The sequence below is a fragment of the Rattus rattus genome, chromosome 11, assembly GCF_011064425.1.
Source record: "Rattus rattus isolate New Zealand chromosome 11, Rrattus_CSIRO_v1, whole genome shotgun sequence".
In the NCBI taxonomy this organism is placed as follows: domain Eukaryota; kingdom Metazoa; phylum Chordata; class Mammalia; order Rodentia; family Muridae; genus Rattus; species Rattus rattus.
The window spans coordinates 22,009,580-22,034,990 of record NC_046164.1 but is presented as its reverse complement, the minus strand read 5'-3'; the positions used below and the strand labels follow the sequence as shown (position 1 = coordinate 22,034,990).

At 45.2% G+C, this 25,411-nt stretch overlaps 1 protein-coding gene across 1 annotated transcript in view; it reads right to left on the bottom strand.

Moving 5' to 3' along the window:
- Positions 1-25,411, bottom strand: part of Fam114a1 (family with sequence similarity 114 member A1) — a 71,578-nt gene that overhangs the window by 15,647 nt on the left and 30,520 nt on the right. Inside the window, exons 4-8 of the mRNA XM_032916526.1 lie at positions 21,146-21,259; positions 20,915-21,024; positions 17,145-17,279; positions 11,531-11,683; positions 4,758-4,881 (exon numbers count right to left, since the gene is read on the bottom strand). Coding sequence (XP_032772417.1) covers positions 4,758-4,881; positions 11,531-11,683; positions 17,145-17,279; positions 20,915-21,024; positions 21,146-21,259 — 636 coding nt within the window. The remainder of the gene's footprint in view (positions 1-4,757; positions 4,882-11,530; positions 11,684-17,144; positions 17,280-20,914; positions 21,025-21,145; positions 21,260-25,411) is intronic.

The window sequence follows — 25,411 nt, the reverse complement described above, 5'->3', positions numbered from 1 at the left end:
TCAAGTTCAGGGGGACAGGGAGGAGAACAGTGTGGCTGCACAGCACGAGTGACACGTGTGCACTGGGTGTAGACAGTGGCGAGTGCCTTAGTTCAGGATGAGGCAACAGCGGGGAATGTTTTAACCAGGAGGTGAGTGCCGTAACGTAGTTTGCAGCTGTAATGTAGTTCTCAGAGGATGCTTCTTACACAATGATGCCTGAAGAGACTTGAGGATGAGACCCCATTAGCCAAGTAAGGAGAGGTTGGAAGGGAGGGGGTGAGGAGGAAGAGGAAAGAGGGAGAGGGAAAAAAGGAGATTCTACTAAAAGCGTATGGGCAAGGCTTCATCCGGGAATGGCCCAGTCTCCTCCACTCTGAGGGAGGCTGTGCTGCAGGGTAGGAGACGTTGGCTGAGACCCACTCCAGTCCCACTCCTCAACCTCTGGGACCTGAAACCAGTCACCAGGCTTCTTCAGCTCTCCCCTCCCCCATCAACTGGGGATCACAAAATGCACCCCCTGTTCTTTGTAAAATTTTCTGCTGTACTTTTGCTACATAGAACTGCTAGGGATGAAATCCAGGGACTTACTCCTGCTCAGTGAGCACCCTATCACTGAGCTACACCCCAGCCTCACCCTTCCCTTCTGATTACTGTAAGATCCAAACAGAACAGTGAATTGTTTTGTAAAGTGGAAAACTGTGCATATGAATTGCTATGCACCACACTGACACAGACATCCAAGATTAATATAATATATTTGGTGGCATCTGGCAGTAAATCTGAACACAAATGCTTCAGGAGGCCCCAGATTCTAAAGTGCATCATTTCTACTAAACATAGACCAGTAACTTTTATCATGTATTTCAGAGGGGGAAAATCACTAAAAATATATAAAAACTGATGACAGTCAATGTTGTAACAAAGACTATTCCTGCTAATCTCGGTCTGTATGCATGGCCAAGAGGACTTCCTCAAGGCAATAGAAAGAGAAAATGGGCCTTTTAAATTGTTTCACAGCCATGGTAAAGCAAATTGGAGGGCCATGGCTGTGTGGTTTGCCAAAAAGACAAACACGCAAACGTGAGCCAGTGCTATTCAAGAGCCGCTATTAAATGTAATCTAGAAGATAACAGTTCGCTGTTACACTTTCTGAGACTACAGAGGAAATTATTTAATTGTTAGAGGATTTTAGGAATATAAATGCATTATACAAAAAATAAATCCTGGTGAAATGCTTAAATTTCTGCCATAATTTTGCTCTCTCTCTCTTTTTTTTTCTTTGCATCTCACTAATGAAATCCCTTTTTGTGTCTTTTTGGGTAACCCCTCCCCCTTCCTGGAGCTGTCATATGCCTTTGTGGTGGGGTTGACTTCACAACACCTCTGTTCTTCTCTCCCAGTGCCTCATTAAGTGTCTGAATGACATTTATTTATTAAATTAAGTTAATGAAAATTAATAGTGTTTTGATCACTGGAGATGCCCTTTGGGGAAAATGGATCTATTCCAGGAGATAATAGGGTTTTGTCAGGAAAAGAGAGACAAATTTACCGTGTTCCCTTTCCAGTCACCAAATTTATCATTTTTCCTTAAAATATGATATTCAGCATTTCAGGGTGTGTGTGTGTGTGTATAAAATCCAAACTTCTCAGTTTACTGAATGAGGCTCTGTATTTAAATGAGAATGCATCACATCGCCTGTGGTAACACTTTCTGTTTGGCAGCGGAACCCAGTTTCTTCTCCAAAGAACAGAGCTGATGAACAATGTAATAGTATTTCACTTTGCGTTTGCAGCCATGTCTCTGATGCGTGGGAAATTTCCAGTCCGTGTGTGTGTGTGTGTGTATCTCTGAGTGTGGTGTGTATGTTGTGTGTCTATGTGCAGTGTATCTGTGTGTGTGTAGTATGTGTGGTATGTGTATCTGTATGTGTGGTGTGTGTGCAGGGATGTGTATATGTGGTGTATGTGTGTGGTATGTGTGGTGTGAGTGTCAGGTGTGTGTGTGGTGTGTGCAGTGTATATGTGTGTGATCTGTGTGGTGTATGTACAATGTGTATGTGTGTGGTGTGTGTGCAATGTGTATGTGTGGTGTGTGTCTGTGTGTGTGGTATGTGTGGTGTGTGTGTATAGGGATATATGTAGTGTGTGTATCTGTGTGTGTGGTGTGTGTGTGGTGTATGTGTGTGGTATGTGTGATATGAGTGTGAGGTGTGTGATATGTGTGTGGTGTATGTGCAGTGTATATGTGTGTGGGGTGTGTGTTTGTGGGTATCTGTGTACGTGTGTGTGTGTGTTGTATGTGTGTCCATATGAGTGTGGATGTATCTGTGGGTGTGGTATGTGCATGCATAGCATGTGTGGGGAAACAAGATGACTCAGAGACCTCTCACATGCTGTTTCAAACTGCGTCTCTCATTGGCCAAGGGCTTCAACAAAAAGGCCAAAGGCCAAGCTAGCTGGCCCACAAGCCTGTGTCTGCCTCCTGTCTCCCAGATTTGCTTGTTATATAGATTCTGGGAATTCAAACTAGGGTCCTTACACGGAGGACAAGTGTTTACTGGCTGAGTCACATCCCCAGTCCTAGGGTCCTTTTAAACATCCTTTTGGAAAGACACACCCAGAAGGACCTAAATCTAACTCAAGTATCATGAGCTTGAAGAAGGACTAATGGGGTGATGGTTAGTGCTGGGAAGGGGCATCTATCAGGTCACCTTGGTCCCCAATGTGAATTGCATTTCCTCTGACACCTAGTACTTCAGTTTCTTCATTAGAAAAATGATAAGGTTGCTATCTTTGGTGACTTTTGTAGGAACATACAAAATGATTATTCCCAGTTGCCTCTGATATTTATTGTCCCCTATCTACACTTCAGTACAATGGGCTCTTTTATTTTGATGTGATGAGCATGAATTTCATTCAGGTGAGGCACAGAAGTTCAGCATGTGGGGTTAAAGGGGGAAACGGTGATTAAACATGTTTATGAATACACAGAATAATTTGCCCTGAACCTCAAGACTCAAGCCCCGGAGCACTCATGTCTGAGCTTTGATAAAAGGTATATGACACACCCAGGAACACATGATTCTGGGACTTATTATCACTCCTCTGCATGGCGAGGAAATGACAGGCACAAACATCAGTAAAAGCTGCAGCTCACTCTACCCTCCCAACCTCCCTAGTAATGTGTGGGCACACTAAACAATAGCAACAGCTAACGTATTTGAGCAGCTCCATATGCCAAGGCCCATAAATGTGTTTTTAAGGATGGTATTTAATCTGAGCCTTCCACCGGTTCCCAGAGTAGGAAGCGTTGTCTCCAGGATACAGTGAAGACGCTCCTTTCAGCAGGGTCACATGACTTGTTCAAGAAATCAGTGAAAAGGTTTCCAGCAGACTTTTCTATTGGTCCTAGGAGCAGCTGGCCTTGTGTCTGTGGTTGTTCTGCCCATTGGTATAGCTACAGGAGGTACCTGTGGTGTGGTGCTTGTTACTGCCGTCTGTAGAAAGACACCCCACATGTACACAGGGAAATGCTTGATTCTGTTCCACTCTCAAGTGGATGACCTAATGTAGTCATTGGGCATGGCCAACTTTGAGAATATCTTTTTCCCTTCTCAAAGGAAGCCTTGCTTCTCATAAAATAGGCTCTAGATTCCTTTGGGTTCCAGTCACTTTTGAGAGGTGTGGTGGTTTGAATGAGAATGGCCCCCATAGGCTCATACATTTGAATGCTTAGTCTGCAGTTGGTGGAACTGTTTAGGAAGGATTAGAAGGTATGGCTTTGTTGGAGGAAGTGTCACTAGGGAATGGCTGTGAGGTTTCAAAAACCCATGCTAGGCTCAGTCTGTCTGTCTGTCTCTGTGCCTGCCCCACTCTCTTCCTCCTCTCTTCCTCTCTCTCCCTGCAGGTAAGGACATAAGTTCTGCCTGTCTGCCTGCATCTATGTTCCCTGCCACAATAGTCATGGACTGACCTCTAAAACTACACTTTAATCCTTTCCTTTATAAGTTGCCCTAGTCATGGTCTCGTCACAGCAATAGAAAAGTATCTAAGACAAGGGAGAGGGCTGTTTGGATGTGTATCCCTCACTCACTCCATGGCCTTCAACTTGAAACACCTCACCCTTGGGACACTTAGAGAAAATGGCCCAGCCCTGGTCAGAACTGGACTTGTTGTGTGGTTGGTGGGATTGACCATGGGGTCTCTAACAGTCAAGTGATGTGCTGCTAGGCTACCAGCCTCCTGCACCAAGAATGGTGTTGTTCAGGTAGGGCGAGGGACACTTGCAAATACACAACTCCTACACACAGAAATGGAAGGGAATAATGAAGTCATGCAAAGAAACCTATTGCAAGCCTTGCATGCCATGGCCCTCAGTCACATTGAACAACGCAGGCACACGGAGTTAGAAGGTACCGCATATATTGTGGTCATTTAGGCCCACCACACTGTATTCTTGGTTCATTTTATTTTCTGCATTTGTGTGTGTGTGTGTGTGTGTGTGTGTGTGTGTGTGTGTGTGTGTGTGTGTGTTGCGATGTTCCAGGGACGGCTGGACACCAGAGAAAAAATGGGGTTCCCGTTCACTAAAGAAAGGGCTACACATCACTGAGACCAGCCCTCTACCCACAACGGCTGCACAGGTCATTCTGGAAGCCGCATGAAGAACACCTGGATTAAATAAACCCCACCCTGTTCCAAGGGCCCTGTTTCTCAGCAGCTGTGTCTGAGGCCCAGGCCCCTGGTTTACCTTCCTGTTTGTTACTGCCTTTTACCTTGTTCCTCTGGATTTTCCTCATTCTCTGATTCTTTGGCTACAAAGATGTCTTTGATAGAAATTAGGTCATTTTTCAAGAGTTCTAGCTTCTCTCCATCCAGTGATGCTAAAAATGACTGAACCTGGAGAAAAACAAAAAAACGAAAAAGAAAGAAATAGGTCACTTTTAACTGTTGTCATTTCTCCTCACAAATAGCATTTACTTACAGCCATCTACAGTGTCTCCAATAGCTACTGAGCAAACCATAGTGTGGGAGGAAGGAAGGGGGATTGGCTCTCCTGCCCATTCACCGAGGCCTGTGGGCTCCGAGGCCTCAGTCCTTCTAATTCAGTAGATACTGCTGCTGCTGTTACATCTCAGTAGAGCTCAGATTGGCCTCAAGCTGGTTAGATAGTCCAGCCTGGTCTTGAACTTGAATTCCTTTTGCCTCAGTTTCTTCATTGCTGTTCCAGGCATGAGCCACCCCACCCTAGGACTAACTGTCTTGTTCTTAAAGTAGGATCTGTACTTCTTGTGATCGTTGGTGTGGTAAACAGTGACTATGAAGCAAAAGGCACCGGTCAACGATGCTGGGACCCATTGATCACAGAGGTTAAAGCACACTTTGGTCTCCACATAGCTCAAATATCAGTTCATCACTCACTCATTACTGACCTTGTGATTTACATTCCTATGCCTTGGCTTTATCTGTGAAATCAGGAGCGTTTACGTTTACCTTACAAGGTCATCTTGGTCATTAAAGCGTAAGAACTGACTTAAACACTGTGTTGCTCAATAAAAGAAAGATCTAACACACGGATATATACATACATACACATACTTACACATATATGTATATATTTGCATTAGACATGACTTACACCGAGTTTACAAAATGTCCAAGATACATTTTCATTTTCTGAGAATTCATTGTCTAGAATAGTAGTCCTCAACCTGAGGGGACCCTTTCTTGGGGGACTGCATATCATGTATCTTACATATCAGACAGTTACACTATGATTCACAACAGTAGCAAAATTACAGTTATGAAGCAATAATGAAATAATTTTATGGCTGGGGTCACGACAACACAAGGAACTGTATTAAAGGGTCGCATTGTTACGAAGGCTGAAAAGCACTGCTCTAGGGGAGGGAAGGCCAAGACAACCAGGATCAGCCATAACGGTGGTGGGGGAAGGGCACAGCAGGGTCAGGAAGGAGGGAGCAGTCACCGTCCTGGGGAGGTAAGGAGCTGTGCAGGGAGAGCTTGGGAAAGGAGGCTCAGCTTGGACTGGCATCAGCCCTGCTCTCTGTCGGAGCCTCTCTTTGGGTAGTATCCTCCGCATACACTTCAAAACAAGTACAGACGGCCATCCTCTGAACATTAATTTAAATTTCCAAATTGGTCACAGGTCATGGAGTATCACATTGAAAATGAGGTGTGACTGTAAAGCTGTGCGTTTCTGGTTTTTCATTCAGCAAGTCAGAGTCTTGCTCTGGAGGAGCACTAGCAGAGGGAGAGGTTTCAACATTCATGTGGTAGTGAATCGCCACACCAGACCAAGAGCCAGGCGGAGCACCCAGGCTGGGGGACTTTGTTTTCCCGAGTGTTTATGCACATTACTGGGTGCTGTGCGCCTGCCCAAGGCTCTGGGGGGAAGCTTGGCAGGAAATCGACACAAAACCCATTAGCCATGCAGTTGGGCAGGTAGCAGCAGACATGCCCTGCTCTGTGGCTCCCTGCCAGCCCCCTGGCTTTGGCCTTCTGAGAGTCTTCACGTTGCATGTTCCTGCTTCTCCCTCTTTAACTGCAGTCTGCTACAGTGGTGTGCGCTGAATTGTAGTCGGATGCAAGAATTAATAATAATTAATCATGCACTCTTCATATGGATACACAGAGTATCTTATACCCTTTTTCCATAAAAATAAAATAAAATAAGATAAAATGCAACTGAGTGTAATGGAAACAAAATGATTAGATTTTTCCCAAACATCATATATCACACTGCCAGGTCTGTCTTAGAATCTATCTTACACAACATCGTTGATAATAAATCCTTCGTATTTATTTATTTACTTATCTATTCATTATTGCATGTGTGCTGCTGATGGTGTGGTGTGGGTGTGCATGCCATGATGTGGGTGCTAGGATCTGACCTCCAGTCCTCAAGACTGTATGTAGCAGGTGCTTGGAACCACTGAGCCAGCTCCCCAGCACCAATACCCCCTTTCCTTTCTCTTGTGATGTTTTAGTTTCAGCCAGTGAAGTATCAGTGAACACAACGAGTATCCTTTCTTGTCCACAGCTTTTAAATGGGAGTGTCCTTTCTTCTTCCGCTGACTGACAGGACTCAGAAGACCACAGACAATTGGTGACATCCAATACACTTTAAAGACTTGGACCCAGGGGACTCTGCAGGACGCATGGGATATTTCCCCTTCTAGAACACTCTCCAGGTTACTGGGTGGGCCTTTTTCCCATGCTGTGCTGAGACCAGTGTGAACCTAGGAGATAACTCTAGGTAGCTGCCGGAACTGGGGAATGGGTGGAGCTGGAACAAAGGTGTCTCACCTATGCACAGCAGTTTAAGGTAAAAGACAGCTGGGGACTGAAGGGGTGAACTGGAGGATGCAATAGAAACTCAGGCACTGAGAATCCCATGGGGAACACAGCCTTCCCAGACAGGATGAAAGTTTATCAAGGAAGAAAGACAGAGCTAGCTGATTTCTTCAAAGGTTTGTCTCAAAAGTTCTTTAACTTTTAAAGTATTGGTACATGTAAGGTTGCCAGGTAAACACAGGCTACTTAGTTAAAGTTGTGTTTCAGACACAAGCAGTGTCTTCTTAGTATAGGGGTGTCCTAAATGTTTTCTTAGCATTAGATTTTTAACAAGTTGTCCTGTGAGTTTTGTCTATTCTTGGGGTGGTGGAGAATTGAACTCAGGACCTTGTGTATGCTAGGTGAGCACTTTACTCTCAAAGGCCTGCAGCCCTTTTCTTTCTTTCTTTCTTTCTTTCTTTCTTTCTTTCTTTCTTTCTTTCTTTCTTTCTTTCTTTCTTCCTTCCTTCCTTCCTTCCTTTCTTTCTTTCTTTCTTTCTTTCTTCCTTTCTTTCTCTTTTTTTTTTGGAGCTGAGGACTGAACCCAGGGCCTTGGGCTTGCTAGGCAAGTGCTCTACCACTGAGCTAAATCCCCAACCCCCTGCAGCCCTTTTCTTATTCATTTTATTTCCCCATTCATTTTATTTCCCCCGTGTTTGTTATTTATGTGTGCTGGGGTGGGGAACATGCATGTGTGGAAGTTAGAGATTTTCTTCCTCCACCGTGTGGGTCCCAGGGATCAAACTCCCGCCATCAGTCTTGGTGGTGAGTGACTTACCCGATGTGCCAGCCCCTGACCCTTATTTTTAAGTTCAAATTGAATTTAAATCATTTCTTTTCAGTTCTGGGTCTGGTGCATGGTCTGTGCCTGAGCTTTATCCTCAGTCGTCTCTTTATTCTTTTTATGCGCTTTTTATTCTGAGACAGAGGCATTAGGTTGCAAAGTCTGGCTTTGAACTCATACTGCAACCCAGACAAGCTTTGAACCTGAAATCCTTCAACCTCAGCCTCCTCAATACCTGGGATTCAGGCCTATGTCACCAGGTCTATCTTAACTTGATTTTAAATTAACAAATGATTACTTGTGTCTATGGGATGCAATGTGGTGATCTGACCTGTGCTCATGTATCTGAGGATACAGTGTGGTGATATGACCTGTGTACACACTGGGGAATAAATGTATCACACTGATGAATGTATCCATGAATACATGGTGGTCTGACCTGTGTACATCTATCTGTGGATACAGTGTGGTGATCTGACCTGTGTACATGTATCTGCAGATACAGCGTTGTGATCTGACTTGTGTACATGTATCTGTGGATACAGTGTACAGTGTGGTGGTCTGACCTGTGTACACACTGGGGAATAAGTGTATCACAGCGATGAATGTACCCATGAATACATGGTGATCTGACCTGTGTACATGTATCTGTGGACACAGTGTGACAATCTGACCTGTGTACACACTGGGGAATAAGTGTATCACACTGATGAATGTATCCATGAATACATGGCCTCCCGACAGTTTTGTGGTGAGACTCTTCCTGTTTCCGCTTTCAGGAATTTTGAAGTAGGTGCATTTCCATTACCCACAGTCCCTGCATGATAAATACATCTCCATGGCAGCCATTGTACGTCATTAGCTGTGCCTATAGACCTCAGTAAGGGCTTCCACTTGCATTCCTGTTGGAGACCTGTGTGCAGGAAGCTGTCTGCTAACCGGGTACCCTGCTCTGGCTGTCATAGGACTGAAAAATGACTCCTGTTGCCTTTCACATAGACTTGTAGGACTGCTTATGACAACACCCAGTAACTACCAGCAGTAAGTTTTTAAAAGTTCCACATTCCTCAACAAATGCCCCAGAAATCTCCAGGCTGGGGAAAGAGAAAGCACAAAGAGAAGATTCAGACTCCTCTAGGATGTTCCCCGAAGGTCCCTGTGTCAAAGGCTTGGTTCCCAGCTTGGAGCTGCTAGAAGGTGGTAGAAGCCTTGGGGCTGGAGGCAGGGCGAGGTGTCAGGTCATTGGAGACCTGTCTTCGGAGGGGTTGTGAGACCTTGGCTTGGTCCTCTTCTCTTTTGCTTCCTGGGTCTGAGTGAGTGCTGCCTTACCATATGCCCCAAAGCAGTTTATCGTGGATAGGACCTCATATAGCTCACATTTGTGATCTTAGCATGTGAGAGGCTGAGGCAGGGGGATTTTGTAAGGAAGCTGAGGGTTATTTTGTAGCTGAGTTCTGTGATGGAACCGGCTGGAATGCAGTCTCTCTCTATTATCAGGGGAGGGTGCGGTCTCCTGTCTTAATAATAGCAGATATTAACAACATAAAATGCATATAAAATACAGCGTCATCAGCAGTGTGCTCACTTATACACGCGGATGCACAAAACGGCAGCCGGCATTCACTGAGCACTTATCATGTCCCAGGCACGCTGCTCTGGGTTCTTACATGGGCAATGTCACTGAAACCCTTTAGAAGCCTCACGAGGCCAGCTTTATTGTCACTGTCATTTCAAGCAGATTACAGTAAGAGGGATGCAAAATCCCACCACCTCATATTGATGTTTAAAGGCTGAGTCCTGACTCAGTTTTCATGGGTAGAGTTCTGTGCTCTGGTGGGAAACTGCTCCCCCACCCCAATGTTTTACTGGATTATGGGATTCCAAATACAAGGGAGCAATTTTACAACAGCATAAATGTGGGTGGCTGATGGCCATGCAAAGCCATTCTCTGCAGACACAGAGATGGATTTTGTAGGCGGAGGGCAGTCTGCCCCACGGGCAACAAGCTTTTGTCTATTTGCAACTGCGATTCAACTCCTCCTCTGGTTTTCTGGTTAGCTGGTGCTAACACCTGCCCGCTCTCCACATCTAATTAATGAACTAATTCAGATATGTACTAGGTGCTTATACCTCTCCATATGAGAGGTAGCATTTTTGTCTTTTCTTGTCATTTTTTAAAAAATTATCCTTCAATTGTGTTTTGTTTGCTTACTTGTTTTTTTTAATAGTTTAATTTTGTGTCATATTTCTGTGTGCACATGGAGGTCAGAGGATAACAGGGAGGAGTGAATCAGCTCTCTCTTTCCGCCTTGTATGTCCTGGAGATTGAACTCGCGTAGTGTCTCGCCAGCCAGTGTCTTTACCTGCTGAGCCGTCCTACCAGCCCATATCGTTTCTTCTCTGAGGCAGGATCGCATGCAGCCTAGCTCTGCCTCCAATCCATACAGTTTGTTTGCCTGGGGTCACATGGGATAGTGGGAACCTGTAGAACCATCTGTTTGGTGATCTGGTTTCTATAGGTTTCTAAATAGGACCATTCTCAGATGGTTTGTCCTTAGAATGATTTTGCCCTTTTATGGTCCAGATATGTGGTGGTAAAGGTGGTCAAATAAGTAGAAGGTAACTCGTAAAAGAATATGCACTCGATCGATGCCCACAGTTTAACAGACACCCTAGTCACTCTGCTCACCAGCTGGTCAGGGGTCTCTGATCTGGGAGTGGGATTGCCACAAGGAGGGAAGAGGGCCTGGCAGGCAAGTTTTAGAGCAGCCTCCCTGCCATGAAGCGGGGTAATGGAGACTCTTGATTTGCTGACCCCTCTGGGCTGGGTGGAATGATGGTTAGTACAGGGCAGAGAGGAAACTGTAAGCGGCTTGAGGGGATGTACGTCAGGCTGTACAGAGGTGAGACCTTAGCATACAGGTAATGAGGTAGAGAACATGTCTTTATGACCTTAGCACACAGGTAATGAGGTAGAGAACATGTCTTTATGACCTTAGCACACAGGTAATGAGGTAGAGAACATGTATTTATGACCTTAGCACATAGGTAATGAGGTAGAGAACATGTCTTTATGACCTTAGCACACAGGTAATGAGGTAGAGAACATGCCTTTATGACCTTAGCACACAGGTAATGAGGTAGAGAACATGCCTTTATGACCTTAGCACACAGGTAATGAGGTAGAGAACATGCCTTTATGACCTTAGCACACAGGTAATGAGGTAGAGAACATGTCTTTATGACCTTAGCACACAGGTAATGAGGTAGAGAACATGTCTTTATGACCTTAGCACACAGGTAATGAGGTAGAGAACATGTCTTTATGTCCCTTCCCAGTTGCTTCTTCCATGCTAAGGAAAACACATCTCCAAACAATGCCTTTCAAATGACCCATGGGAAATGTACCTTGCTCTCGCTCTCATTGGACAGAATCTCCAGGGCTTCCAGGTGTGACAAACCTTGATATTCATCAAACAGCATCCCATAGTGTGCAGTCCTCTCCGCCGTGAGCTGCTGCGCCAGCCGCTGCTTCTCCTTCTCCTTGGCCTCTCTCAACATCTGCAGAGACACAATGTTCACGCACTAGACAGGTCTTTCCAAGTTGCCTTCCTGTACAAGGTATGGAGGTAACGAGGAGGGCAGATATTACATGAAAAATACTCTCATCGCTTTGGGATTTCTCTTTACAAAGATTCTTTGTAAAGTGGCGGTCATAGGTTCTCCTCCATGATCCTTGAGCTCACAAGCTCTGGGTAGTTGGTTTGGTTTCCAGTCCCGGGTATAAGTTCCCTCTTTGGTCCAGTGAAAAAGACGTTGGTTACCGCCAAGGCATGTGTGCCACTATTGGACCCTGCCCCTAGCTAATCATTGTTTTAGTTCATTGGTGCCATAGCTGGGTGGGACTAAGGGTTGCTCCCTTCCCTTGGAAGCTTGCATGAATATCATAAAATCTAGTCCTTGGGGAGGCTTTCGGATCCCCATGAAATCTAATCATCACTGCTATCTAAACAAGACATGAACCAAAATGGCACCGGTAGGCAGGCTAATGTGGAAGGCGGAAGCTCATGGGGCCTCAGCCCTACACAGAGAACTATAGGCAACTGAGGAATGCTGAGGTGGGAGAAACAGGGAAGAGCCTCCAGGTTAGGTTATCCAATACCAATGGTTGGCCCTGAAAATGTACGCATACACATAACTTTATGTAGACCATGCAGGTTGTGTTCTATATTTGGAAATTATATATATGCATGTATGTGTTATAGTAAACACACACACATATAAACTGTAGTTAGGAGAATAGAGGTCATGAATTTGAGAGAGAGCAAGGGGTAAGTGGAAAGGTTTGGAAAGAGAAAAAGGATGGGGAAAGATGATGTAAATATAATTTAATTTCAAAAAATAAAATTTAAATTTTAAAAGAATGGTAAAAATGATAAAAACTAGATACTAGATTGATATTGTTGACTAATATTTACATGTTCAGTTTCTTCTTCTTCTTCTTCTTCTTCTTCTTCTTCTTCTTCTTCTTCTTCTTCTTCTTCTTCTTCTTCTTCTTCTTCTTCTTCTTCTTCTTTTTAGGGGGGTGGGGCCAAACAAAGCAAACCTCTATAGGCATAGGATTAGAAAGAACCATGCAAAGGTTTTCCCTGCTTCCCACGGAAGTCTCTCCCCTGCGTAGTTAATTATCTTCTAAATGTCCAGAATTCCTACACTGGTAGGTTTTCAATGGACTGCATTATAAAGTCGAGGTGTCATCACCAGATACATAAAGTGGGGGCCTGGACACGCCCAAGTAGGGTTGGGGAGAAGGTTTTTATTATAGATAGAGGGACAGAAAGCCATGGGCTTGTGGAAGAGTCCAGAGTAGGGACAGAGTGTGGGAGACCAAACCTGGCCAGTAGACTGAACCCAGCCATGAGAGGAGAGAGAGGAGGGCAGAGAGAGAGAGGAAGGGAAGAGAAAGAGAGCAAAGAGGAACGAGGGCAAAGGAAACCAGGAGCTAAGAGAGAAACGAGAGAAGGGGCAGAGAGGGCGCAAAGGGAACAGAAAGAGAGGAGAGCAGAAATGGCAGGGACATGTAGGAAGGAGAAGATGGGGGAAGGGAAGCCGATGGTACCGTGGTTGGGGTGCCAAGTCTGTGTGTGTGTGTGTGTGTGTGTGTGTGTGTGTGTGTGTGTGTGTGTTTCTTTTGAGTCTGGCACTGGAAAAGGCCAATTCTTTGTGACCATATTAAGAATTCTGCACCCAGGCAGATTTCAAAATAGAAAGAAGCTGGTTTGTTCTTGCGCTGTTACATTAAAAAACAAACAAACAAAAACCTTCTGTGGGTGAAGATGAAGAGAGTTAATAAATGTAAATTCGCGATGTATTCATTAGCAGACACTGAATAGAGACTGGCTTATAGACGCTTGCGCTGGGTTTCAGAGACAGGCCTTGATCCCGAGTTTCTGCTCACACTAATAACTTCTCTCTTCCTGCCTTTCCCTCTCTCCTTTCTTTGTTTTCTGCTATCTTCTCCCTCTTCATCTCACTTCCTCTCCCCCTCTGTTCATCTACACTTGTTATGTTAGGGATAGACCCCAGGCCTTGTGCATGCTCACTAAGAAAGAGACACCTCCTCCCCTTAAGCCCCTCCAATTATTTTGTTGTTTAACAACAAAGACGACAGAATGGCTACAGAGTCTGTCCATTATTAACAACAGTCTGCTCTTGCTTGTTTTGATGCTAGGCCCCCTTTATTTGATTTCTCATTAACTTTACAAGGACATTAAGTTTATGGGGTCCTTTAATATCTGCAGAGAGCCACATAAATATGCTGGCCAATGCCACAAGGTTGCAGGGGTTAGCTCATTCGAGAACAGAGGCTGGTGTTTACTATGTGCCAATAAAACAGGCAGCCTCATTTCCCGTTTGGGTTCTTGAGGTTGTTAGCCAAGAACCCACTAGGCTGTGGAAGGAATTCTCTCTCCTGTCCATCTTTAAGGCTGAATTAGTAAGTCTCTGCCTTTTACAGTTTTCAAAATAACACAGTGAGACCATTACTGGGCAGTAATAAAACTCAACTGGCTCCCTGACCTCAGGGCATGGGGGATGGGAAAAGAAAACCAAGTAGCCCTGAAATGGTGCCTCTTCTCAGCACCAGCATCCTTCCAGAATCAGTGAAGAGATAAAAGAGAAAGGAAAGGGGAGCATCACTGGGCAGAGGTTCAGATTTACTTGAAAGTGAGGAGTGAAAATCAAAGCTGCCCCGGAAACCAGACCCTTAACCAGGCGGCAGGTCTCAGTGTACCTCTGGAAAACAGAGGTAGCCGGGTTTAGTTGGAGGGAGGGATGGTGATATGGAGGGACTCTCGCTCAGGGAAATGGTGGGACGGGAACTGTGGAAGAGGGAATGGTGGAGCAGGAGAACCACTGACCATTGGATCATGTTCCCTGTGGCATGAGAGAAAATGAGGCAGCACAGGCGTGAACGGTCCTGCTGTGTAGAACCAAACACTCTACAGGTGATTTATTCCTTCTGCCCCAGGTGTGGCTGCAGTGTCTGCCAAAGGCTACATGCTTAAGGCATGATCTCCAGTCCATGACACTCGTGGGAGGTGGTGGAATCCTTAGGAGCTGGAGCCCAGAGAGTGGAAGTTGTTGGGGGCAGGCGCTTGCAGGGATATTGAGAGTCTGGTCCCCCACCCCCGGCCCCACCCCCACTATGGTTCCTGGCCACCATGAGACTAACAGGTATGTTGTCTCTCAGACTCCTCACTCTCATATTCTATCTCATCAAAAGCTCTGGAGCAATAGAGCCTGTTGACTGGTCATGGAAACCTCCAGAACAAGGAGGCCAAACACCTCTTGTTTATGTCAGGGATTTTTGCCACAGCAACAGAGAGCTGACTAATACGGTGTCTTCAGTGTATCAGGAAACACTGTAACAGACTTCCTTTTTGAGATCTGCTGTTGATAGTGGCCTCTTCCCTCCAACTGCTATGAAGACCTTACAGCCACCCTAGATAGTCCTTTTGCCTCAAAGCCCACACTTACTTCATCAGGAAATCTGAATCCGTGTCCAAACTGTACCTCAACCAGCCACCTGTTGCCAGCCACGGGGACCTCCACACTGTTCTGACCCAACTTTATCTCTCACTTAGATCACAGCATTTGCTTCCTGGGGAGGTGACAGGGTGTCCTGGAGCCCTCCTTCTACTCTAGGGAGCATAAGCGACCAAAGGCTCCAGTTGCTGGCCTGAAGTCCATGCTCACCTTTTCTCTGCCTTCTTTGGTGCTGTAGGGACACCCAGGCAGGCCTGCTCCTGAAACTTGACTCTTTGTCCAGAAGACGTGATTTTTTTAAATTAAAGGTTTATTTTTACTTATAATTATGTGCATGTGTGTGAGGAGAGGGTGTATGTTTACACATGCGTGTACCTGCCACAGAGCCCAGAAGGGGCCATCCTTACTGCCTCCCCAGGGCTCAAGTTACAGGCTGCTGTGAGCTGCCCAATGTGGGTTCTGGAAACTGAACTCCAGTCCTGCAAGAGCAGCAAGTGATCTTAACCACTGAGCCATCTCTCCAACACAGGAAGAATTACTATGCTTTTTAGACATAATAACTTTAAAGACATAATAACTGCCTATGAGGAACAGCATGACCACCTGACGTGTGTATATGACATGTAAGAACTGGTATATCCATCTCCTCAGACACTGATCACTCCCATGTGTTGGGGGGAACCACTGACCCTCTCGGGTCATCCTGCTGCCATCAGATGACATCACTCTCTATGGCCCTCACCCAGCTCCTTAAGCTGCACTGCAGTCTGGTGCACTTCTACCCGGTCTCCTGTTTGGTTCTCCCCCTCGATTCTGATGAACCAGCTCTGATGTTTCCCCCAGGCTTCAGAAGTTCCCACACTGTTTTCTCTTAGGTCTCACACTAAATCCCTGTTCGTCTCAACCCACCTTGCCTTCTACTTCTGGGAGGAACAAGACTCATCCAGACTCTGAATGACTTCCCTGGCCCAGGCCTTCCCTTCAGCACTCTTGTTTTCACCATAGTAAGTAACCACCGTGGTCCTTTCCAAGCTCAGGGGACCCCCTGTAACCCGTCCAAATGCTGTAGCCGTTCCCCTGGTTCATTAAGAGTCCTGCAAATGCCCTCCAAGTCTGCCAACACCTGCAGCCATTGCCACCCAGCTCTCATCTCTGACAGCTCTCATCTTGGCTCACTCTCTTCCAACAAGTAGCATCCTGGCTGGCCCTTGTGGACGCTGGGTGACAAACTTCCCTGCATAGTACAACCCTTAAAATGTAGCTAGCATACAGTTGTGACAGAAATAGCCCAGGTGGTCCAAAAAATATGGTAACGTGTTAAATTAACTCAGGCCCCTTCTTCATTTTACAACAAGGGCAGCTGGAATCTGCCAGTTTTTCAGACTCAGCCTGACTCTCTGCAGCCTCACTATCTTACCTAGAATACACGTTACACGTGGGCAGACATGTCTTTGTCCGGTTCTGTTCTAGCTCATGGAACCGGCACAGCCAAGCTATCAGGAGGTACTGATGTCACCTCAGTGCACAGAAGGAAACTGAGGCACAGAGATGGAAAGCAAACCCACAAGGTTGTATGGCTAAAAGTGGCAGAATTGAGGTATTTACAATGGCATACTTGGATAAATCTGTAAGAGATTATTAATGAATAGAGTAAAACATGAAAGTATGATCAATATGCTGCTCTTTGGTGTGTGTGTGTGTGTGTGTGTGTGTGTGCGTGTGTGCATATGTTCCACTTATAATGCATAGCAACATGTATACTCCTAGACCCAGATGTTTATCCATCCCTACATCTATATGATAACCCACAGCGTACATAAGGGACCATTAACCTTGCCCGTCTCCCGCGAGGTCTTCGGTGGGAGTGTCAGACGTTCAGCTTTCTTTTTACTTCTGCCACATAAGTTTGGACATGCGCTTTGATTTTTGTTGGGTGAAAGGAGGAGGAAAAAATAACTAATGGGTCTAGTCCCACCTGGGACAAGGAAACAGTTCTCTCCATCAGTGTCTTGGTCCGCTTAAACCCTGGGTCGCTTTCTGCCAGGACGTTCATGGTTTTCTTGCCAATGAATTCTAAAGCATCCAGTCCTCCGGTTAAGACGCTTTTGCCCTGCGGGTGAGAAAAGCAAGTCTTACAGCTTGCTGTTGCAGTGGCCAGCACTTCCCAAGCACCCGGCATTCTCGTCGAATATTAAAATAAATAGAAAGCCACAAGTTTTTCACACCATGGGGTAGATCATCTATTTAATCCTGTTTTCTTTTCTTCAAAAAACCATATGTTATATTATTTGTAGAGCATGAGGTGTTATTAAAAATATGCCTAGGGGGTAAAACTGTGCACATTAGGGATTCATGTCAGTAGTTCTGAGCATGTCAATAGATACGTATCAAAGATATAAAATTAACAGATGACCCCATTGTCCTGCTTGAAAGAATTTTAACACAAGTAACAGAATTATCTGGGGTGGGTTACTAAAATGTCAAATACTCATGCTAATTTAGATGAGTTTTTAATCCAGGGCCCCGAAGCAACGGATCCTCAGACTGTTTCGGATGGCTCTTGAATACTTTCAGAAACTGGGGAACACCAACTATAATTACTACACTAATGGAGTAAGACAGTCTGCCTTCATGTACTTCCAGTTTAGAAGCTGTTCCAGTCTAGGTATCACTTTGGAAAAATCCCCTTTCCAGCCATTGCTTTCCTTTTTACCAAAATTAAAACAGCCAAGACTCACACACACCGTTCAAAAAAATGGAACCACATTGCTGACGCCTCCAGTCATAATCCCAACAATACAACTAACTACAAATTCCCATACATCTGTATTTTTCTTACCTTACACCAAAATGTCAGCTTTTATTTTTATATCATCTATTTAACGTCCGTAATTATTTAAACAGCAGCATTCTGTCTTAATGAATGTACTTTATCAGACATTCCCATTTCCAGGAACTTAGGATTTGTTTCCAACTCTGGAGCCCAATCAGAATTCACACTTTGGAACAGATTTGTAAATGCAGATACTTCAGAGGGAGGTTATGGGTTCAAAATAAAGTATCCCCCACGGCTCACGGGTATCCATGGCCCTCAGCTAGTACTGCGACTTCAGGACATTCTACCAACTTCTGGAGGTGGAGCCTAGTTAGAGGAAGTAGGCCACTCGGGGGTATACCTCAAAGGCTAACTGGTCCCCAGTCCCTTCCTCTTTCTCAGCATCCTGGCTGCCAGAGGGTAAAGAGCCCCCTTCTTACGTATTCTCGCCATCATGACCTCCTGTCCAAGCGCTTGGGACCAAACAGCCATGGACTAAAGCTTTGCAAACCGTGAACCAAATAAGTCTTCCTCCCTGTGTTATTTCTGCTAGGCACTTGTCCCAGCCAGGATGAAAGCAGCTGTCACAGAGGACAAAGGCTTCTCCGTAGTCACACTTTGCATGCTTTGATTTCCTGTCCCTCAACATCCTGTCACTTCAGCAGAGAGTAGTCGACACTGGGAGGTATCTATGCGCTATTGAGCAAGGGCAAGCAGGTTCAGGGGTGCAGGAGGAGACTGAGGAGGTTGGGATGCAACTCAAGATTGGATTGCTCGGGGCTGGCAGGAAGGCTCAGTGGGCCAAGGCAGTCGCTGCATTACCTGGTGACCTGAGGCCTGTTCTCAGAACCCCACATAAAGTGGAAAGGGAGAAAGTGTCCCTGTAAAGTTGCTTTCTGACCTTCGCACAAGTGCCATGGTATAGGTGCCCTCTCATGGTATGCATACACAATAATAAGTCATGTAAAAAAAAATTTTCAAAAAGGGAGAGGTGAGAAGCCATGAGTTCACTTTTTACACCTGAGGTACAGAGAGAGCTTCCTCCACTCTCGTGGGTGGCCTTGAACAGCTCTGCTTTGTGACTCTGAACATTTTCTTGGTGTGCGAACATTTACTCCTTCTTCCTACCCAGTCTAGGGTCCCCGAAGGAGCAAGTACATGGCAGTCATTTCCTTTATTCCTGACACACTTCTGTTCCAACATCTGGGTAAGATAACCTATGATGCCGTTCACAACCCCCTCCTCTCCCAAAATATATCACACCCATTGTTAAACTGCTTTAATATGGCCAGAGTCTGGTGAGGCTCCTCGTACACAGTGAGGGCCAGCCGTCTCTCTTTAAAATAACATCTGGATAAATGACTAAAAAGGACATGGGCCATATTTCTAGAAAATGTAGTTAGCTTGTTCTACATAGTAGACTCATTTCTTCCCAGCATGGAGGACAGCTGACTTCCTTATCTCACTTGGAGGACCTCTGCTGCCTTTCTTTCTTTCTTTCTTTTTTTTTTTTTTTGTTCTTTTTTTCGGAGCTGGGGACCGAACCCAGGGCCTTGCGCTTCCTAGGCAAGCGCTCTACCACTGAGCTAAATCCCCAACCCCTCTTTTTTTTCCCCTCTCAGAACAGGTTTATTGACCACAACAAAGTTCTATATACAAAGTGATCTAGACCTTAGGGATAAATGCTATAATCCCAGGATGTAGGACTTTGAAGCAGGAAGACCATAAATTTGAAGTCAGCCTGGGCTACACAGGTGAGGCCATGATGGGCTGCGGTCCTGGACTACAGTGGCTGTCACCAAAGAGCAGAGTGACGAAAGCCCAAACAAGGCCACCGTGCTCCTAACTGATGTCTTGGCAACTGACCGTCATATTAATAAGGAAGTCCCTATGGGACATTAAGTGAATGGCCCGATTTCTGGAACTTTAATAGTTTTACAAGTTAACTGCGCCAGGCATGACTGAATCCCAGTGAGAGGCCACTGGAGAGCTGGCATCGGATGTCAAGAGGCCATTTTGTTCACAGACACTGTGATGCCATTGTGTTTCTGGATCATAACGTTCCCATTATCTGATTCTAAACACACCACAGGGATGTCGGTGGGGTCAGAGGGGTGGGGTCAGAGGTTAGCTTAGCTGCCTGCTGGGCTAGAACAGATATCATTCCAGCATGCTCATCGGACAGGGTACCACGGCAGCCCAGACTAAGTCCTTGTAAATCTGTGCATAGGACTCCAACAATGAATGGATTCTTCATTGTGCCCTCCAAATGCTCCACAGTCGCCTCCATCCCACATGCTATCCGCCCCACCCCAGGAGCAAACACTCCCCCCCACCCCTTCTCCGTTTCCTTTCAGTTTGTTGGCAATAGCAAGCTTCCTTTATGAGTGAGATGGTTGTGCATCCGTCTTTAAAGAATCAAGTCAACTTAATAAAAACGAATAAACAAACAAAGGAAACTAGGACTTTGAGGGTTACACTTAGGGTTCTGCAGGGAAGGGGACAGTAGGGATCAGGAGGGAGGCCATGGCAAGGTTAGTCTCTGGGCTATTCCCCCTGGGTCCTTTTTTCTTTTGAAGGTTTCACATTTTAAAAGAACCAAGACCTGGTCCAGGAAGAACAGCTGTCACAGCTCTGAGTTCCCTCCCTCACCTAGAGGCTGTCCTTGCAGCAGCTGGAAAGGACACCGTTAGATCAGATTGAGAAAAAAAAATCCTTCTAAACCACTCTTTTAAATACAGACCGCATTTCATCCTGCCCTTTTTACTTCAGATCCAAGGTTACACCTACTCTGTAGCAGAAAGCATAACAAACTGTAATCCAAAGTCAGGAGCAAGGCTGCCTTCTCTCTGATGTATCTGGGTCACGAGCTGGAAAGATCAAAAGAACCGAGCCACTAGGGAAAACAGGGGAGGCCGCTAGGGACTCACTGTGTTTTGAACTGCGTTGGTGAGGGCTGACAGCACACCCCTCGACCCTGCCGTCCCTGGTGGAGGAGGAGTGTGGGGGCCTCCGGCAGGGTCCTGATCTGGAGTCACATCTGTCAAGGCAAGAAAGAACATCCTGGTTAGAATGTGCTTTGCTGCTCTGAACTTGGGCTCTTTCCCACTGTGCAGTCTTGTGCACAGTGTGACAAAACACCAGGTGAACTCGCCACTCACTTTGCGAGATTCTGTTTTCGGCATCAGTTAGGGCCCCTTCGGGAGATCCAGAATTGACACTGTGGATTCGCAGGGTTGCCCCTGCCTTTTCTTTGACTGCTGTTAATCCGTGACCTGTAAGGAAATAAATATATTAATTCATAGAGATACTATGGTCCGAACAGTCTGTGACCCCTGGACTAGTCTCACAAAACCATCTGGCCTGTGGGGGTCCACACTGAATAGCGGCCCAAAGATGAACGCAGTGTGGTTAGGCTGAGTGACCTTAAACCACTCTCCATTCGTGACTCAGTTTCCTCACAATGTTCCCAGACATCGGCTATTTTTCACACTGAAATTCCAAACTCAAGTCAGTGTCTTTGAAAGGCACGGCTGCCATGTCTTCTTCCTGTTTTTTAAAAGCTTCATATGGCTGATAGTCATTCTTTTTTTGCTGCTGCTGGTTTTGTGAAGTCCTAGCACATTGCGGTGCTCAGTTAACACTGGGGGAATTAAAGTCAGATGACCTGCAATATGTTTCTATGTGTAAACCTAGGCCTGGTGGCACATATTCCTGACACTCAGGAGGCTGAGGCAGGAGGATGGCAAGTTTGAAGTTAGCCTGGTCTGCATAAGATTCTGGGCCAGTATGAGGTACTTAACAACATCCTGTCTCTAAACAAAACAAAGCTCAAATCCAACAAACAAACAAAAATAGCACTATATTTCCTCAAAAGTGCACATTGATAGCTCTAAACCAAAGGGTCAGTCAGTGGAAAAACTGGGAAGGAGTACCAACCAGTCCAAAGTTGACTGAAGGTCATTGGTTTTACTCCATCGGACAAATAACACGTACATTTTCAAGATGGGACAGTCTTTATTTCCAAGACACTGGCACAGTTGGAATTCAGTAAGGAGGATAGAGCAGACCTTCCCACTCATTGGGCAAAAGCCAACCCTTGACTTGATAGAAAAAGAGTCTTGTCTCTATTTCATCCAAAGAGAGCTTGACACCCTGCAATAAGATCGGGTAAGCCTTTCTTAGACAGGAGGACGGGACCACAGCACTGGTAGACCACTGTGGTCCTCATGGTCACTGGAGTTCTAGAAGGAAAAACAGCGTATGCTCCCTCCATCTGGGTGCCTGCTACCTGTCTTGGCGTATAAGGAGAAAGGAAGGACATCTCCTGGGACCCTGGGTTGTTCAAACACAAGACAGTGGTAATCAAGTCAAAAGAGGACCCCAGAGCTAACTGGAACCAGTCGGAATTACAACGCACTGTTCAAATGACTGTTCATCCATTTCCGGAGTTAGATACACAGACAAGTCCATACCCTAAGAGTAGTATTTTGGACCTGATGTCAATGCATAGAACCCATGTAAAAATGTGGGTGTGGTGGCAAGAGTCTCGGTGCGTCCCTGGGGCTTGACAGCCAGTCATTGTAACTGAATCAGTAAATTTCAGGCCAAGTGAGTGATGCTATTTCAAAAGGCAAGGCAGACAGCATCCCAAAGAATAACCTTTGACTTCTGAGGCTAACCTTTGGCCTCTGCACATACTCATACATGTACACCCATGTACACACATACACACAAAATGCTGTTTTATCCACTATAACCGGATTTATCAAAGAAACACAAGGCAATGGTATTTACTGGTTCATTCCAATGAAGGCTATTTGTCATCATATGTTACCTACAAACCCTGAAAACTTAGGAAACATGATTTACAACTTTAATTACAATGGAAATATGTGCCTACACTCACGCAGATAATTAAACACAGCTCAAACTCATTACTGAGTTACTCGAAAAAACAAACTGCTAAGCCTAAGACTTAATTATAAAGCTTTCAATCTGACTTGAATTAATTCTTTCTAGCCTCCAATGAATTTCAAACATTTCAATGGAATTTCATCGAACATTTAAGTCATTGACTTCATATTCTTCAAGGTAGTTTAAAAACAACAACAACAACAACAACAACAACAACAACAACAACAACAACAACAACAATCACATGTATTTTCCAAAAAGGAGACTGCAGAAATCCCCACCCACAATTCACAGCTCTAGATTTCCAAGAGCGAACAGCAAGGAGTAAGTGCACTCTGGAGACATAGCTTGCTCAGCTCTGGGCTGAGCTCTGGGCTCAGCTTTTACACTCATTATTAGCCCTTTAATCTTCTGGGGCCTTACATTCCCGTCTTTGACTTCTTCCATCCATGGTAGGTTAGTCTTGTCTGTTTCTTTGTTGGGAAGAGCAGCTTATCATCATCCTAGAACACAAAGGACTGACCAGTCTGTAGTCCCAGCACTTGGAAGGCAAAGGAAGGTAAGAGGATTGGGAGTTCGAGACCAGCCTTAGCTACCTAACAAATCTGAGCCTGCCTGGGCTACATGAGACACTGTCTCAAACAAAACAACAAAAGGAAAAGAAAACACCTCTCAAATGACCACAGATGAGTGTGCATAAACTGTCTCTAGAGCTATCCCTTTGTTTTTGGAATGAAACACAGCTTTTGTGTGCATGCAAGTAAGATGTGTTTAAGCCGACACGTCACCACGGTGCTGTTTTCTGATTAACAATTCTAATTTTTTTTTAAGTAAAAGAAAATACTTTCTGGATTTTCCTAGAAATTTCAAGTTAAGCTTTATATTTACCTAAAAGCTGTGATAATTGTTTTTATAGGTAGAGACAGCCACACCCAACTTAGCTGAGCTACTTCCAAAGCTTGACTTAGTCTGACATCTAGTGCCCAGATAAGGAAAGCGTAACAGAGCCAATGGTACGTTTCTTTTTCTTTTTGACTAATGACTCCATTTCCCGAGATAGTGGCTGGCTTCTACTAGCAAGAGAAAGACAACAAATGTGGGTGGCACTACTTGGTATAGTTTATGGAATAACTTTAGGTCACCACGAACCTAAAACATGGAAGGCTCTGAGGCTGCGACTGGGTCTGGTTTTCAGGCTGCAGGGGGTGAGTACTGGAAAGTCAAACCAGAAAAACAACAAACCCAAATCAAAACAAGAGGGCAAGAGTGTCTCAAGAATGTCGAAGGACAGTGTCCTTTAAAAACATTCCATGGCCACCTGGCTTTATACTTATCTGTGCTTACGGGATAAATGACAGCAATCTAGACTGAAACTGGCCAAGGACGTCAGTCCCACCATTTCTTAGCTGTGTGACGTTAGTTACCTAATTTGCCTTTGTGTCTCTGCTTCTGTGCTTTCTCTGCCAGGAGAATTATAGTATCTACTTTCCAGTAATGTGTAAAGTCTCTCCACTATGGACACTCATTGAACCTTTAGGATACCCCAGACACTGTATGAAAATGTCTACTTTTCTTAATAACAATGTGTAACAGATGTGCTATACCCCTTCCATAGCTGAGAAGACTGAGGCCTATCAAGAGGACATCATCTGCCAAAGACGGTAAGTGGGAGGCAGGATTCCAGCCCAGTCCAACATGCCAGAACCAACATGTATAAGCCCTCTGACATACTGAGGGAGTTTGATAGTCCAGTGCCTTCTAACCTTGACTCTCTTAACTCCTTGGAGGCCAGATCCTTGCTCAGGTGCTTCCTTAAAACTCTTTGATTTATGCTAACGTGAACTCGAGTCTCCTCACCTTGACTACACAGCAAGGTGAAGTTCGTGTCCACAGTGCAGCCTTACTCTAGCTCCCTTGTCCCATGTCTTGCAGGGCCAAGGTTGACGCCCGGAAGATGTGGGGATGTGGTTGGGTTGGGGCCATGGGGTATGGGGTGATACCATACACATGTTTAATTTTCTTAAGTCTTCTTGTGAGTCCTGTCAAATCCAAAGGCCCAGCCCGTTGCGGGAGAGATGAAGCAGTGCGCTTGTGGAGGTTGCCTCTCTGCCCAGTGGTAACGAGGAGCAGCTGCAGTTCTATACAGCAACTTGGATGATCCGGGAGCCCAAGGCCATTTTCTGTTAGTCTCATTTGCCAAAAGGTCCAAGGAAGGGCTGCAGCTACATCATGAGGAGGTCTCTTTCCCATCTAAATTGCTTTCTCTTAAATATATTTCCTTCTTTTAAAAACTGAATATATACAAAACAAACAGGCAAAATCCCATAAAAGTGGTTCTCTCTGATCTATGTGGCTGAATTTTCCCCTAATATTTTCTGAGGGAAATGGGTATAACATAAAATGTATCCCCTTAACTATTCCAGTGTACAGTTTCATGGACCAGACACATCACTAAAGCCCATTTCCAGAACTTGTTTGTTCCCATTAGGCATAGTGCTTCCTCCCCCTAC